Source organism: Bufo gargarizans, chromosome 6 (assembly GCF_014858855.1).
Source record: "Bufo gargarizans isolate SCDJY-AF-19 chromosome 6, ASM1485885v1, whole genome shotgun sequence".
In the NCBI taxonomy this organism is placed as follows: Eukaryota; Metazoa; Chordata; class Amphibia; order Anura; family Bufonidae; genus Bufo; species Bufo gargarizans.
The window spans coordinates 123,502,860-123,520,291 of NC_058085.1; the positions used below are offsets into that span (position 1 = coordinate 123,502,860).

The 17,432-nt window shown below is 41.4% G+C and overlaps 1 protein-coding gene across 1 annotated transcript; it reads right to left on the reverse strand.

Annotated features, from left to right (window-relative positions):
* Positions 1-6,774: 6,774 nt before the first annotated feature.
* Positions 6,775-11,695, reverse strand: LOC122941083 (keratin, type I cytoskeletal 17-like). Its single transcript, XM_044298078.1, has 8 exons — positions 11,507-11,695; positions 10,794-10,876; positions 9,817-9,973; positions 8,950-9,108; positions 8,232-8,357; positions 7,928-8,142; positions 7,413-7,444; positions 6,775-7,000 (listed from the first exon to the last, which is right to left on the reverse strand). The coding sequence occupies exons 1-8, from the start codon at positions 11,678-11,680 to the stop codon at positions 6,897-6,899; spliced, it is 1,050 nt and encodes a 349-aa protein (XP_044154013.1). The 5' UTR covers positions 11,681-11,695; the 3' UTR covers positions 6,775-6,896.
* Between the last annotated feature and the right edge of the window lie 5,737 nt (positions 11,696-17,432).

A 17,432-nucleotide genomic window follows, 5' to 3' on the forward strand; every position in this document is an offset into this window, starting at 1 on the left:
GTACTTCAACCCAGAACAAAAAATGTGCTTTGACGGACACTAAATAACTTTCCCAGCCACAACAGGACAGCGGTAACGAGAGATTTAGCGGGATATAAATTTGAGGCCTAGTATTTAGGCGCTGGGTGACCGGTATGGATTTAGCGACAGAATTAGACTTGGAAATGCACAGTAGCGTGTGTGTGAAGTTATTCTGAATGACCCTATGTGCACCTTGAATATTATATACCCTTTTAGGGATAGATTTCAAATAGCTCTGATATAGCAGAAACCACTAAATTATGAAATTGCTAAATTGGGAATTGTATTTCAACCCAGAACAAAAAATGTGCTTTGACGGACACTAAATAACTTTCCCAGCCACAACAGGACAGCGGTAACGAGAGATTTAGCGGGATATAAATTTGAGGCCTAGTATTTAGGCGCTGGGTGACCGGTATGGATTTAGCGACAGAATTAGACTTGGAAATGCACAGTAGCGTGTGTGTGAAGTTATTCTGAATGACCCTATGTGCACCTTGAATATTATATACCCTTTTAGGGATAGATTTCAAATAGCTCTGATATAGCAGAAACCACTAAATTATGAAATTGCTAAATTGGGAATTGTATTTCAACCCAGAACAAAAAATGTGCTTTGACGGACACTAAATAACTTTCCCAGCCACAACAGGACAGCGGTAACGAGAGATTTAGCGGGATATAAATTTGAGGCCTAGTATTTAGGCGCTGGGTGACCGGTATGGATTTAGCGACAGAATTAGACTTGGAAATGCACAGTAGCGTGTGTGTGAAGTTATTCTGAATGACCCTATGTGCACCTTGAATATTATATACCCTTTTAGGGATAGATTTCAAATAGCTCTGATATAGCAGAAACCACTAAATTATGAAATTGCTAAATTGGGAATTGTATTTCAACCCAGAACAAAAAATGTGCTTTGACGGACACTAAATAACTTTCCCAGCCACAACAGGACAGCGGTAACGAGAGATTTAGCGGGATATAAATTCGAGGCCTAGTATTTAGGCGCTGGGTGACCGGTATGGATTTAGTGACAGAATTAGACTTGGAAATGCACAGTAGCGTGTGTGTGAAGTTATTCTGAATGACCCTATGTGCACCTTGAATATTATATACCCTTTTAGGGATAGATTTCAAATAGCTCTGATATAGCAGGAACCACTAAATTATGAAATTGCTAAATTGGGAATTGTACTTCAACCCAGAACAAAAAATGTGCTTTGACGGACACTAAATAACTTTCCCAGCCACAACAGGACAGCGGTAACGAGAGATTTAGCGGGATATAAATTTGAGGCCTAGTATTTAGGCGCTGGGTGACCGGTATGGATTTAGTGACAGAATTAGACTGGGATATGGCCAAAAAATAACCACACTATTGCTGGTTAAATGCACTTGGTGACGGGCGCAGCTTGCCCCTGATGTAGTATATGGCCAAAAAATGAACAGACTATTGCTGGTTAAATGCACTTGGTGTCACAGCTTGACGAACCACACTACTGAGGGTTAAATGCACTTGGTGACGGGCGCAGCTTGCCCCTGATGTAGTATATGGCCAAAAAATGAACAGACTATTGCTGGTTAAATGCACTTGGTGACGGGCGCAGCTTGCCCCTGATTTAGTATATGGCCAAAAAATGAACAGACTATTGCTGGTTAAATGCACTTGGTGTGATAGCTTGACCAACCACACTACTGAGGGTTAAATGCACTTGGTGACGGGCGCAGCTTGCCCCTGATGTAGTATATGGCCAAAAAATGAACAGACTATTGCTGGTTAAATGCACTTGGTGACGGGCGCAGCTTGCCCCTGATTTAGTATATGGCCAAAAAATGAACAGACTATTGCTGGTTAAATGCACTTGGTGTGATAGCTTGACCAACCACACTACTGAGGGTTAAATGCACTTGGTGACGGGCGCAGCTTGCCCCTGATGTAGTATATGGCCAAAAAATGAACAGACTATTGCTGGTTAAATGCACTTGGTGTCACAGCTTGACGAACCACACTACTGAGGGTTAAATGCACTTGGTGACGGGCGCAGCTTGCCCCTGATGTAGTATATGGCCAAAAAATAAACAGACTATTGCTGGTTAAATGCACTTGGTGTGACAGCTTCACCCTGATGTAGGCTTTAGCCAAAAAACAACCACACCATTGAGGGTTAAATGCACTTGGTGACAGGCGCAGCTTGCCCCTGATTTAGTATATGGCCAAAAAATGAACAGACTATTGCTGGTTAAATGCACTTGGTGTGACAGCTTCACCCTGATGTAGGCTTTAGCCAAAAAACAACCACACCATTGAGGGTTAAATGCACTTGGTCGCAGCTTGGATGCACTTGGTCGCAGCACCGCACAAGACACAAAATGGCCGCCGATCACCCCAGAAAAAAGTGACTGACAAACGGTCTGGGCAGCCTAAAAACAGTGAGTGAGCATTTGAATTTCAGCAGCTCAATGATGCACAGCTGCAGATCGATCGATTAATCAAGTGAAGTCCTTTGGAGGAGTTAATCTGCCTAATCTCGCCCTACTGTCGCAGCCGCAACCTCTCCCTACGCTAATCAGAGCAGAGTGACGGGCGGCGCTATGTGACTCCAGCTTAAATAGAGGCTGGGTCACATGGTGCTCTGGCCAATCACAGCCATGCCAATAGTAGGCATGGCTGTGACGGCCTCTTGGGGCAAGTAGTATGACGCTTGTTGATTGGCTGCTTTGCAGCCTTTCAAAAAGCGCCAAGAAAGCGTCACAAAAGCGCCAAGAAAGCGACGAACACCGAACCCGAACCCGGACTTTTACGAAAATGTCCGGGTTCGGGTCCGTGTCACGGACACCCCAAAATTCGGTACCAACCCGAACTATACAGTTCGAGTTCGCTCATCCCTACTGATAACACATTCACATATAGAACCTCTATTAGGCACCATAGGTCAAATGAACCAATAGAAAATATAATTTGGTCTTTCATTGGTTCCATGTGTTTGGTATGCACTTTAATAAAACTTCAATTCAAAGTGTATTAGGCTACTTTCACACTGGCGTTTTGGCTTTCTGTTTATGAGATCCGTTCAGGGCTCTCACAAGCGGTCCAAAACGGATCAGTTTTGCCCTAATGCATTCTGAATGGAAAAGGCTCCGTTAAGAATGCATCCGTTTGCCTCCGTTCAGTTTCCATTCTGCTCTGGAGGCGGACACCAAAACGCTGCAGCGTTATGATGTCCACCTGACGAAGCGGAGCACAATAGAAAATGGATCTGTCCCCCGTTGACTTTCAATGGTGTTCAAGACAGATCTGTCATGGCTATAGAAGACATAATACAACCAGACACGTTTCGGGGTAACACGTGTTCTTCCGTGGTAGTGTCAGCAAGCAGAAATGTGACGTATTTATAGCCTAATCTAAAAATACGTCACATTTCTGCTTGCTGACACTACCACTGAAGAACGCGTGTTACCCCGAAACGCGTCTGGTCGGAGTGGCCCAGCAAGCACTGTATTATTATGGACATTACAATATGCTGCTTAATATGCAAGTAAAACTGAACATTTTCATCAAAATTCAGACACTTGCAGAGGTCCGGTTTGCAGGACTCAAGTGGAACGTTAGCCGAATATTAATTTCCCCACAGCGCAGTTAGCGCTGGTCACGTGGATACACTCAAGTCACGTCAGACGCCGCCAGGTCACGTGGGATGCTGTGCAATGACCCGAGACCACACGGGACGCCGTAGTAGGTCCGGGTGGTGGGGAAGGAAGATACTTGGCAATCACTCACAATCTTGGTGGTAATGTACAATACTGATTACATTGCAATAATAACTGAAATCTTATTACTGTCTGATGGTGACATAGATTACGCTGTCTATTAAAGGAGATGGACATTTCTTATGAGTAGGAGTCCATACCAATATGGGACATCCCTAAGCAGCATTTTTATAACAGGCGGCACAATCTATTTTTCCTTTACAAGGCTTTTTTATTGGGACATTTTAAGCAGTTTATATACTATGTGGCAATAAGGTGTGCAATATATGTCAGTCACCTAAGATATATACTGCTTTAATGCCAGAGTACTTTCAAGCCTCCTCTATATGCAGTTCAAACAGTGGACTTATATCATTCTGTTTTGTGTGCTTATCAGCAACATACAATTGACTGGTTGATGAGCCGAAATTCTATTATGTTTTTATGGTTTATGGTGGTATTTTAGTGGTGTATAATAAATATTGTTTTTATGGTATATAATATTGTCCAGAGCTCTCAGGTATTTGAGTGCCCCTCTTACAGTAGATTAATTGCATAATTGTATCACCATCCTCAGGACAACGATACAGTTGAACACTTTGGTGGAGCATCCGATGGCCCTCTGCCATTCACCCTCATAGGCCTCAGGGCTCTAGGCCTGAAGCCTATGATGCATTAGAAAGGTGAAGGGTTTGTCAAAACCGCAAAAGCTTGGACACAGGAAAATCAGGATTGTCCAGCATGGACCAGGAGTGAGGCATTTTATGTTCTCTGTCACTTTGTGGTTAGATATCACTGGGCTTTATGGGTGGTGGATGATTATAACTACATGGGGGCACTACAGGGGAACACTATAAGTACTGAGTGCACTACAAGGGGCCATTATATCAATTGGGGGGGACTACAGGGAATCATTATACCTACTTGGGACACTACAGGTGCATTATAACTACAGGGGCACCATATGGAGCATAATACCTACTGTGAGCACTAAGGGGGGAATTATAACTACTAGGGCTCTATAGGGGGCCATTATATTAACTGGGGGCACTATATGGAGCATTATATCTACTAGGGGTACTATAGATGGACATTATAACTACTTGGGGATTTATAGGGGGCATTATAACCTCCAGGGGGTACTATAAGGCATTATTACTGCTGGGAACATTATTATTATTATGGGACAAAATATGGAGGGCACTACTAACATGGTCAGTTTTGGGTAGCATTATCACTGTAGGGAGCACTCTCACTCTGGGAGAGAATTATTGATATTGGTGGGATTTTGGGAGCACTATTTTTATGGGGGTGTAGTATGGCACTGTTATTTTTAAGTATTGTATTTGAGGGTAAGGGGGATCACAGTGGGCACAGTATTAGGGATAGCAACAGGATAACACTGTTGGAATGTAAGATGTGTGTGGGGCAAAATCTAGAGAGACGAGACTGAAAGATATTGTCATGTCTGTATGGACTGAATGGAAAAGATGAGGAAAGAGAATGTCAACATCAGAGGAGACTTTACTGTAACTAATAGGCATGTAGTGCTGTATTCTCTTGTATGTGTGATAGCACTGGATGTAGTGTCTATCTAAATATGCCATTAGAACTGGTGTGTGTGTGTGTGTGTGTGTGTGTGTGTGTGGGGGGGGGAGTTGGATCAGAGGGAAGGACACAAACATACTTTGTATTTCTGACACAGGAGGTGGGCCTCTCTGTTTTAAAATGCCAGTGCTGAATTTCCGTCCCAGTTCTGCCCTGTACCCCACAATTTTAAAGAGGACCTGTCACCTCTCCTGACATGTCTGTTTTAGTAACTATTGACAATGCAATAACAAGTATAGAGCATCTATTCTCGACTTTGTGTTCTGCCATTCCTTGATTATTCCTTCTAGAAGTTATGAATGAATTTCTAGCAGTTTTCAATGAAGGTCCAGCTGGGTGTTTCACATCAACATCTTTCATCCCTACTGGCAGCGCTCAGACAACTCCCTCTCCTCACCAAGCTCCAAGCTCTGTTCTCCACCATATATCCTCCTATAGATATAATTCTGCCCTATCTAAAAGACCAGTAGGTAAGTCTATACAATGATTACCTGCAGATTTATAAAACTCTCCTGACTCATACTAACTGCCTTTACTGTCTGTGGGTGCTGTTTGCAGAATCTACAGTGTATTTCTATGAGACTTTGCTTAAGCAGGGGAGACTAAGGAGTCAGAACTAGTGAAGCGTGATTAGACTCTGCCCCTGCAAAGTCAGAGCCATAATGGGAAATGTAGGCTGCATTAGGGGAGCCACATTAGAGGGACAGAAGGAGGCAAGAGAACAAACGAACAATAAATGGCACTTTAACTGACACAGGTATTTAATGGCTCTGTCCACCTTCAGGAAACAAATTTATGATTGCATTTTCCTCACTTTGGGCTAAAAAATGTGTATTTATTAAAAATGTTCATCCACTTCTGAGATACAATATGTTTACAAGTTGTCACTTGCTGTTTTCTTTGAATCCCATCATCTGATTGCTCATATGTAGCTCTTATCTCTGATCTCTTGACCTCCTAAACACTTATTTAAACCATATTCTTGTTAGTTTGATAGGAATTGAGCTATAATGAGTGTTTGTGAGGTCATGAGATCAGAGATATCAGGGCTACAAATGAGCTATTGGATTATGAGTGTCACCCGCAATTCAACGGAGGCTCGTTCCCCGTGCAGCCTGCTATTGGCTGCACCCCCTCCCACGGATGTTTTGTGGCTGCCAGGGTGTCGGGGAGCGGGGTAAGTATAACCTGTATGAGGTGCCTGGGCATTTTAGTGGGCATTATTGAGGTTGGATAACCCCTTTAAGCCACCAAGAATACTCAAGGACCTCTACATTATTCTTTAATGCACCATAATAGCCTATACTACTTTTACAATTCTCTGTAGTGTAATTTGTAGTTACTTAATGAAACTTGATAGAAATAAATTGCAAGATAAACTTTATTGAGTATTAATAGAATATAGATATAGATGCACCCAGCTTCCTGCATGGATTAACTGTATTACAAAAGCATGTGCAGATCATGTCATTATCAAATATTGGCACAGATGTTTGATTTATAGGTCTGTAGTTGGCTACATGTTCAGCTTCTCCTCTGTTGCTTTCACCTTCTGCGACACAACCTTGCCGTTGACCACTTCTTCTACGATAGTTGTGACTTTCCTGGTTTTGTTTGCCTCTGAAATAGAATATAATGTTATGTTATGGTGGTTACTTTTCTGCTGCTTGCATTTGGCAGCTACTAAACCTAAGACTGCGCTAAAATGATGGAATGGACTGACTGCATTTTCTAAAAGGGTTTTCTGATCAACTAAATCCCATTCCAAGGAGGTACACCTTCAGAAACCCCCGGCAAAGAGTTAAAATTGCCTGGGAAGGTGCAGCTGCCATTGGCTTCTGACCAACAAAAAATTGCTGGATGGTTTGGGACTTTAAGAGAGAGTTTCTGTTTGTCTCTGGCTTACATGAGCATGGGGGTAGGAGTAGGGAATCATAGTCTATGACATCCATGTACATTAATGGGGAGTATGGACAGGTTTGTTGTCCTAAGAACACAATCCTGAAAGTTTTTGTTTATTCAATGTACATACCTTTCACGGGGACTGGTTCTTTGTGTTGCCATCTTTAAAAAAAGAAAAAAAAAATTGTTTATACCATTATTTTATCATTATTGAACAGATTAGGTGATCCTTTCATATGTCACTGATACTTGTGAGAAGATCACATTGGAGTAGTCTCTGATCTCCTACCACACTAGTTTTTAATTTTCAAGCTCTGTATAGAGAGCTCAAACTCCTTTTGTAGACATCAAGGAGACAAAATCGACAAGCACAGTCAATGGTATTTGAACCCCTGTAGAGTCCTTATGCTTTGAAATCAGTGGCGATCTTCTCACATATATTTATGGTATATCAGAAGATAACTTTTTACAAGATTGCTCACCTAGAAAAGTCTCCAATAGTGCCCAATAAATTAAATAATTGATACATATACCACAACATTTATTGCTCTAGTATCTTCTGTTGTATTACCCATTGATTCCATCCATCAGTGAGTCCAAACATCTATTCATGCATACAGCATATAATCCATTGAAAAGACTTACGATTCTCCATCAAGTAGTCTGCGGTAAGTCTCAATCTCCCTTTCCAGCCGGGTCTTGATGTCTAGAAGGACTGTGTATTCTGTGTTCTGCCTTTCCAGATCACTGCGGACCTGACTCAACTGTTCTTCAATATTTCCTACATAACTCTGCAGTTGTGCCAACTGTGTACTGTAGCAACACTCTGTCTCAGACAGGGAGCACTCCAGCGATGATTTCTGTTTGGGCCAGATAAAAGCACACATTGCATACTTTGCTACACGTATTTAGAAATCCTAGTATAAGCAATCAAAGGCATTAGAATTACCAGGGCGAACTGTGCTTGAAGCTCAATCTCCAACTCTTGCGCTGTGCGTTTCAGTTCTGTAAGTTGGGATTTGTGGGACTCAACCTTTTCGCTGCTATGGGAAATCTCTCTGTTCAGTTCGGCACTCTACAAACACATGAAAAATGTTAATGAACATGTTGTAGGCTGGATCTTAAAGGGGTATTCCCATTTCAGACATTGATGGGTTATCACTAGTATAGGCCTTCAATGTCAGATAGTTGCTAAATTCCATGCCTCTGTGGCCTGCTCCTATCTCCATAAAGGGCCTCATGAAGTGAAAAAGGGCGCACTGTGCAAGCGCAACCACTCTCCATTCACTGGTATAGGAATTCTGAAAATAGCCCAGGCTCAGCAATTTCCAGCAGTCCTATACCTGTGAATGGAGAGGCAGCCATGCATTCGCGGTGATCTCTCCATTTACCACTATGGGACTTCTGAAAATAGCCGTGCGCACTTGCTCAGCTATTTTCAGAACTCCCATAGCAGTGAACTGAGAGCATGCTGCACATGCGTGGAGTGCCTTCCTTCACTTCAGGACCCCTGTTCTGGAGATAGGAGCAGGTCCCAAAGGTGTGACCCACCCCTTTCTGACATTGATGGCATATCCAAGCAATAAGGCAAAATATTAGCGTCTGAGATGGGCAAACCCCTTTGAGCCACCTATTCTTATCATGCATCTGTACATTCGGTATTTTACCTTTTCATTGAACCACTCTTCAGCTTTTCTCCTATTCTGTTCAGCAATTTCTTCATACTGAGATCTCATGTCGCTCAGGAGTCTGCTAAGATCGATTCCTGGAGCTGCATCCATCTCCACATTAATATCCCCCTTCTGTCCTCTCAATGCCTTCATTTCCTGAGACAGGATTATAGTCCAATATGAACATTACACAAGGCCAGATAAACAAAGAGGGGAATTTATCATGAGGGGAAAATTTGAAGTCAGTTTTGCTTGAATCTTCGTTGATTGACAAGGCCAGGAGTGATGACGTTTACACTGCCTGGCCATGTCAAAGTGGAGAAGGTGCGGCAGTTGCAGAGAGAGCTGAGACTCTAGGTATAACAGCAACTCCCTTGTTGCTCCTAGAGGCTCATTTGCATATATAAAAAAAATTCTCAGCAATGTGGGCACATATGAACATGGGACCAACACAGATGCCTTCAGCTGTCAAGCGCACATGTAACAGGTCAGCCAGTATCATAGGTACAATCTGCTGACAGATGCCCTTTAAAGGGGTTCTCCCCTTTTTAGATATTGATGACCTATCCCAAAGCTTATTAGCCATGAGGCAATTTTTTTTAGTTTGAAAAATTTATAGCCCTTCACCCATATTCATGTTTCTATTTTGATACAAAATATTGGCAAGACTACAAAAACTGAAAGCCAACAAACATAAGGTACGTATCTATTATAGACACAATGGGCCAAAGTACATGACAAATCAGATCCAGGTAAAAATATCTACTTTGTGTTAAGGAGTATGAACTATTAATAGTTGGTCATTTTAAATAACTATATGGTTTTCTGAGGTGGACATAATGCATACTGTATCATTTATGGTACCTCTTCGTGGTTCTTCTTCAGACAATCAATCTCTTCCTTCAGGCTTTCAAGCTGGGATGTAAGGTTGGCTTTAGTAAAGTTTAAGTCATCCAATACTCTTCTTAGACCACAGATATCTGATTCAACGGTCTGATGAATGGAGGCCTCATTCTCGTACCTGAAATGGAGCTACTTATGAAACCCATTCATACATACTTCGCCTAATTACATGGTGAAATATAGTGAGGGTAAATTCTTCAGCCATACACTAAAGATAATTTTCAAATGATCATTCAGCCGATATAGTTATTCCCCCTGAATTGAACAAATACATGCACGCTCACAGAGGTGTACACAGACCTCATAGGGCCCCATAGCTAAACATAGTAAGAGCCTCCTGCACCTAGTTTCCCCATGTACGTGCGTCAATCACTCCCAGGCAATGCGGAACATGCACAACACCCCAGATTTATGTTTTTTTAATGAAGTGGAAGAAATTTTAATTAAATACAAATTGCAATAAAAAAAGTTGCTTTCGGTCTCACCCACTTTATTCTACAATTATGTTGGAAAAAGCAGGTGCTTCAAATATATGATGCGCATTCTGAACACCATATTTCTCAGTGTATTCACACCAGAAAACTGGCAAAAATGCATCGATAAACCTGCTACTCTTCTATTACAAAGCTAGCTGGCTGCCTGAAGCCACCACTAGATGGAGCTGAGTGAATAGGAATTAAGATAACTACAACGGAAGCTGTAATAATCTATTTGCTCCCCCTAGTGGCCACTGCATTGAAATGCATGTTTCAAGCAGGGAAGAAATTAATCAGTTCTGTGCCATCCCCCCAAGCCCTATAGCAGTCGCATGGTCTATCTCTATTGCAGGGATGCTTAGCAAATTTTTTTGAAAATTGGTGGGTTCAGACATCTTTATTTAAGAAATAGTTAATCTAATATCTATTATGATTCCAAAAAATGACTGTGCTAAAACTTACTTCATTCTGAAGTCTTCTGCTGCTAACTTGGCATTGTCAATCTGAAGAACAACTCTGGCATTTTCAGTGCCTTCTGCTAAAATCTGAAGAAGACAAGAACATTAATTGAATTCATATCTAATCCTGTGAACAATGAATAAATATAAAGATGTTATTATGTTAAGAAAACACAGCCAAAGCACCAACTCCAGGTTTATGAAGTGCTGTCAATTTGAGATATCCTACTGAAATGTAGGAAAAGAATGGTCTGGTGTGGCCCATAGCAGGGATTGCTGGAACACTAATTCTGCTTTGGGAGATTTTGAACAATGCTCTCTGTATCATGCTATTTAGATGTTTTCTCCTGTCACTATTGATTGTTGTCTCCCTAAACAGTATTTTAGTGAGGCTACTGTGATGGCTTCTCCAAGCAAAAACCTACTCTCAGCTGATGATGTCCAAAAGACTGGTACAGATCTTTCCACAGATGGATATCACTAATTCTAATACTCCATATGAATTGAGACATTGAGATTTAGATTACTACAGATTAAGGCTGTTATGGGCATTGACAAAAAATAACATACATATACAAAATAAAGCATAAGTCAGCTTATATAAGGGGAAGGAAAATAACCTAAAATGAAATTATTATCTGATAACCCTATAGTCCGAGAAAGAAAACAAATACTTTGATCTTTCCTTGACAGACTTGAATTAGTCAATACATTTACCCTTTTTTTGAGGTCTTCAATTATAGCGAAATATTTGCTATAATCCCCCGGGATTGTCTTCGACTGGTGCTTGATGTACCACTCCTTGATCTTGGCTTCAAGGTCAGCGTTAGCATTTTCCAGGGCCTTGACTTTGTCCAAGTAGGAAGCCAGTCGGACATTAAGGTTTTGCATGGTCTCCTTCTCTCCTCCATGCAGAAGGCCATCATTTCCACTAATGTTTCCGACTGCAAAGTGCTCAGATCCTTTAGTCAGGTCTAAAGCTAGAGCATTGATCCTGTGGTTACTGACACTGCCACTAACTGATGTTCTGACAGATCCACTTTTCCAGTTACAAGACATGGTGTAATATTTGAGGTACGAGAACCTGAGACCTGAGGAACCTTTTGTTATATTGCACGTCTTAGCCTTGCTAGCATAGATGCTTTTATACTAGTCATGGTGGTGGGTGTAGTTAGCTCTTTTCCTAATGTTTTTACCATAAAACAACTCATAAATCCTGTTGGATTAATGTAAATTGTATGTAAAAATAGTTTCCTCGCTTGGTTTTGTTTTCTCAAATCCCCTCGGGCTGTCTGCATTTTCCCCATTGTTATTGCTTAGTCTCTTTTGACATAAACCTGACTCTATTTTATGACTTTGAAGTTTGCTATACTTCTTTGTGACATTGAGGACAAACAGAAATTTGTGAAAATTATAATTATGTGATCTTTTGTATCAAATTGTAAAGAACTGTCTAGACAATAACTTAAGGATTACTTATATTTTACTATTTGGAGTTCTTAGTTTGGTCTTGTGCTTGATTATCTCCTTGTAGAAAAGCTTATACTTTATACTAATGGAAAAGTCAATGCAAACAACTTTATTTCTACACCACTGGTATATGTTGTTACTACTACACCCTTTTCTTCCCCATTGTAGGAACTATGTGGATTTCTCAGGAATCAAACTTGTGTGAACAATCTGGGTCTACAAAATAAGCCTTATTTGAAGAAACTTTCCATAGACATCTACTGTATAAGGCCTCTATCACAGTAAATTGTAGATGTTTGTTGTCCATGGTCTCCATGGACCTCTCTTGTATCCAATGACTTTAATTTATGTATTCACACATGAGTGGTTTTCCGTGTTCTGTGTGTCTGTGCTGACAACTACAGAAGCATGCCCTATTTTTATCCATGATGCCATCCATGTTTGGTCTGGTTTTCACCGACTGTTGCTACAATATGCTCTGGAAATAAATTTTCAGCCTAGCGGTATTCAAGGAATATGGATGATACATGAAGGGCAAAAAATGGACACACAGACCAAACACGGATCCTTCATGGACATCTTCTTGAATGAACCACTGACCATCTTTTCACTGATGTCATCACGGACACAGACATGTGAAGGATGCCTAAGGCTCATTCTCAACACTAAATGATATAAAGCACCAGCATAGATAATGTGTGTATAATACTCTCAGTCCCAGAGATATTTAGTGTATACATAATATAAAGACTGAATCACCCATGAGACAAATTTTTCCGATGAATTCAGTTTGGGTTGGTACTCTGTAGGTTGTAAGGCTTTATTGTAAAATGGTTCTCCAGTGTTTAAAAGGGTTATCCAAGTAAAGAAAAAACTGAATGGCAGAGAAGGTGTTAAAATAATAAAAGTTATACTTATACTTACCTCCTCCACTCCAGCACCGCCGCTCTGGTCTTCCACTCTGGTCTACAGCCATGACATCCTGCATATCGAAACCTTCGAGGCTAGAGATGGGCTGCACTGGTAGTGTGCAATATATGGGCACATCAGTCAGATTTTCTGTAAAGAAGGTATCATCAGCCTAAAATAAAGCAAGTGTTGGCAGCCTGTATTCTGTAAATGGCGCTATGACATAGTCTGTGTTCTGCTGATAGTTCTTCTGATGGTAGTGGTTGTTTCCAAAACAATAATTTACAGATCCTAAGACATCCAATAGGTGGAATTTCTTGGAATTGTAGAATACAAACCTACCTAGTGTTGGATTGATATACTTAGGCTCATCAAAGCAAACTATTCTCTGCAGAGCATGTGCTCCAAATCCAAAAATGCTGTTATATTTGTACACATAGAATATATAATCAACAAGACCTAATAAGTTATCTGTGAATTAAACCAATTAGTCTATAGCAGCAAGTGATGGCCTTCAATTCAACTTCTAATGGTCCTTTGGAGTCCATCTACTTTGTCAGAACCTGGACCCACAAGGAGATCGAATAGTCTGGTAGGCCTACCTGACCTTACTGCTGCTTAGAACAAGAGTAAAACTCTAGACACTTTAAGGTGGAAGGAGGACAAGCATGGCATTTCAATTATATTTGTTAATTTAGTTCTACTAAGAATAGATATAACCAGTAACTGATATTAACTGACAGTAAGCCATTTTCTTACTTTGGCCATTGTACTGTATACTGATTTTCTTTACCAAGGCAGTAAATTGTTTTTAATTGACTGCATCAAATTCACATTGCCCATGATTTACTTGTCTCATTTTTTGCTCCACATGCAGCGTGGTTCTCATTATATAGCATTGTAATTAACACTATTGCATCAAACATTCTTCTAAGTTTCACACAACATGGGGTTTGGCAGATTGTACAATAGATAAGTGTAAACTTGCTGGAAGCATAGACAGGAGTTCCTACAGGGAAGATCTAGATGTCTATTACCAGGGCTTGGCTATCCCAGTCCAGCTGACTACACAAAACCTGCCTGTTGTTTCTGCTCAATCTACTTGTCAGCAAAGTGTGAAAAATAATAGATAAAGTGAGAAAATTATAGGTAGCAATTGGTTTCGTGTTTTTGAATGAGAGTTAGAATGCACAAATACATCCGTGTTGACAAGTATTTGAAGTGAAACACCAATGCATTAAGTCATGTCATTAAACTGATTCCTGAGAGATGTTATCACAAAAGCATAAAACTTAAGCCATATAAGCAGAAACATTGGATAAGATTTACCTATATAGCTATCCTGGGTTAGTATCAAGGTATTTCTGTACCTGATCCCCTAGGGAACATGAGGTAGTTGTTTCCAGAACCATGGAGTCATTATCTCTTTTAAAAGGTCATTTTACATGGTCCCATATTCAGCCGATTATCAGGAAAGAACGTTCCTACGAATGCTCATGCCTGTCTAAAGATACTGCAGATCACCTGATGAACAAGCGAAACGTTTGTTCATGGGGTGAAACAATCGTTAATGCTGACAGATAAATTATTGTTCAAATCATGGTCTACAAATTGTGCTGTCTGAACAGCGATCTGCTGCCCAGAAATAATGCAGCTGTATAAGGATGAACGATAGCAGTAGCCATAGCTTGTCCTCATACTGTGGAGGTGATCGCTGCATGTGAGTGCAGAACTTCTCCTACACTTAATGAGCAGCCAATGTAGGAAGTGTTCCTTCTTGATGTTTGGCTGTTGGTTGGATCATGTAAATCCAGCATTAGATGCAGTTATAAATCCCAATCACCCCTTGTCTTGTTAAAAGGGGTGATTGAGCAGGTCATAGGCAGCAGTTGTTTGATGATGCATCCAAAGGGTATATGTCTGTCATAGAGAAGGATCCTGTGTGTGGCCACAATGGAGAGCTGCACGGTTCTGGTAGACCTGAGACATCCAAGAGCCATGTTTTTTCAATTTCAGGGTAGATAAGCTGACATCTGAATTGCTAATCCTGGGAGTGGTTATCAGAGACAAAAAAAAACATCCTTACGGATTTTTCATTTCATCTGATGCTGTTGAGTGAATCAAAGTATCCAAAGTGGACTTCGATCCGGATTTCATGGAAATTTTGATTCGACCACTAAGCCGAATTTCCTTGTACTTCATGGTAACAAATCTATTTTCCCTGAAATAGCAGTATAAATAAAAAAAATCAAACTCACCTTATCCATTTAAGTGTGAAGAAACTGCTGCGGCCATCTTGCTTATAGATCCCATTTGAAATCTTGTGCACGGTGATGTATGGTGTCATCACACTAGCCAGGATGATGACGTCATCACACACCACGTGATATTTCGTGCTGGATCTTCAATAAAGATGGCCGTGGCAGCCTCTTTTCGCTCAAATGTACAATAATTTTTTTTTTAGGATTAACCCCTGAAAGGCCTTAATATTAATCTCAGATGCCGCGATCAGTGATGAATGCAGGCATCTAAGGGGTTCAATGACGTTCAATGACATCCTGGCCAGTATGACATCACCACACTGGCCAGGATCATGAAGTCATCATGCATCTAAGGGGTTCAATGATGGGGAGGGTGGGGGCGCTACCTACAAAGAAATACTCTACGTGACAAAGTAATTAGTTACAAAGCAAATTTTGGGGAAAAATTCGGCAAAGCAGCCAAATCGAATTTTTAGGAACTTTGCGCATCTCTAGCTGGTGGCCTTCAAAGCTCATTGAACTGAGATCTACTGTACAGTAAAATATCTACATTTGGAATGCATTCCTGAAGGGTCGATGAAGGCTATCTTCCTATATGATTGACCTAGTCTTCAGTGTGATACAGCTGTGACTGCTTTCGGGGACCCAGGCATATAAGGGTCTCAAATTCATCTATGGGCGGCCACTCACCTGCTACCCATCAGTGGCTGCATGAAAGCTATGAAATTTCACTTTTCCTTTATTTCAAGATCCCAATTTGTCTTCAGTTTGCGTTTCTTGATGTACCAACTAATAACATAAGTTAGGCCTGAGAGACCATTAAGATTATATCATCTTTCTTCATTTTAAAATGGAATTACTGTGTCATGAAGATTAGAGTTGAGCGAACACCTGGATGTTCGGGTTCGAGAAGTTCGGCCGAACATCCCGGAAATGTTCGGGTTCGGGATCCGAACCCGATCCGAACTTCGTCCCGAACCCGAACCCCATTGAAGTCAATGGGGACCCGAACTTTTCGGCACTAAAAAGGCTGTAAAACAGCCCAGGAAAGAGCTAGAGGGCTGCAAAAGGCAGCAACATGTAGGTAAATCCCCTGCAAACAAATGTGGATAGGGAAATGAATTAAAATAAAAATTAAATAAATAAAAATTAACCAAAATCAATTGGAGAGAGGTTCCATAGCAGAGAATCTGGCTTCCCGTCACCCACCACTGGAACAGTCCATTCTCAGATATTTAGGCCCCGGCACCCAGGCAGAGGAGAGAGGTCCCGTAACAGAGAATCTGTCTTCATGTCAGCAGAGAATTAGTCTGCATGTCATAGCAGAGAATGAGGCTTCACGTCAGCCACCACTGCAACAGTCCATTGGCATATATTTAGGCCCAGCACCCAGGCAGAGGAGGGAGGTCCCGTAACAGAGAATCTGGCTTCATGTCAGCAGAGAATTAGTCTGCATGTCATAGCAGAGAATGAGGCTTCACGTCAGCCACCACTGCAACAGTCCATTGGCATATATTTAGGCCCAGCACACACACAGGCAGAGGAGAGAGGTCCCGTAACAGAGAATCTGGCTTCATGTCAGCAGAGAATCAGTCTGCATGTCATAGCAGAGAATGAGGCTTCACGTCAGCCACCACTGCAACAGTCCATTGGCATATATTTAGGCCCAGCACACACACAGGCAGAGGAGAGAGGTCCCGTAACAGAGAATCTGGCTTCATGTCAGCAGAGAATCAGTCTGCATGTCATAGCAGAGAATGAGGCTTCACGTCAGCCACCACTGCAACAGTCCATTGGCATATATTTAGGCCCAGCACACACACAGGCAGAGGAGAGAGGTCCCGTAACAGAGAATCTGGCTTCATGTCAGCAGAGAATCAGTCTGCATGTCATAGCAGAGAATGAGGCTTCACGTCAGCCACCACTGCAACAGTCCATTGGCATATATTTAGGCCCAGCACACACACAGGCAGAGGAGAGGTCCCGTAACAGAGGATCTGGCT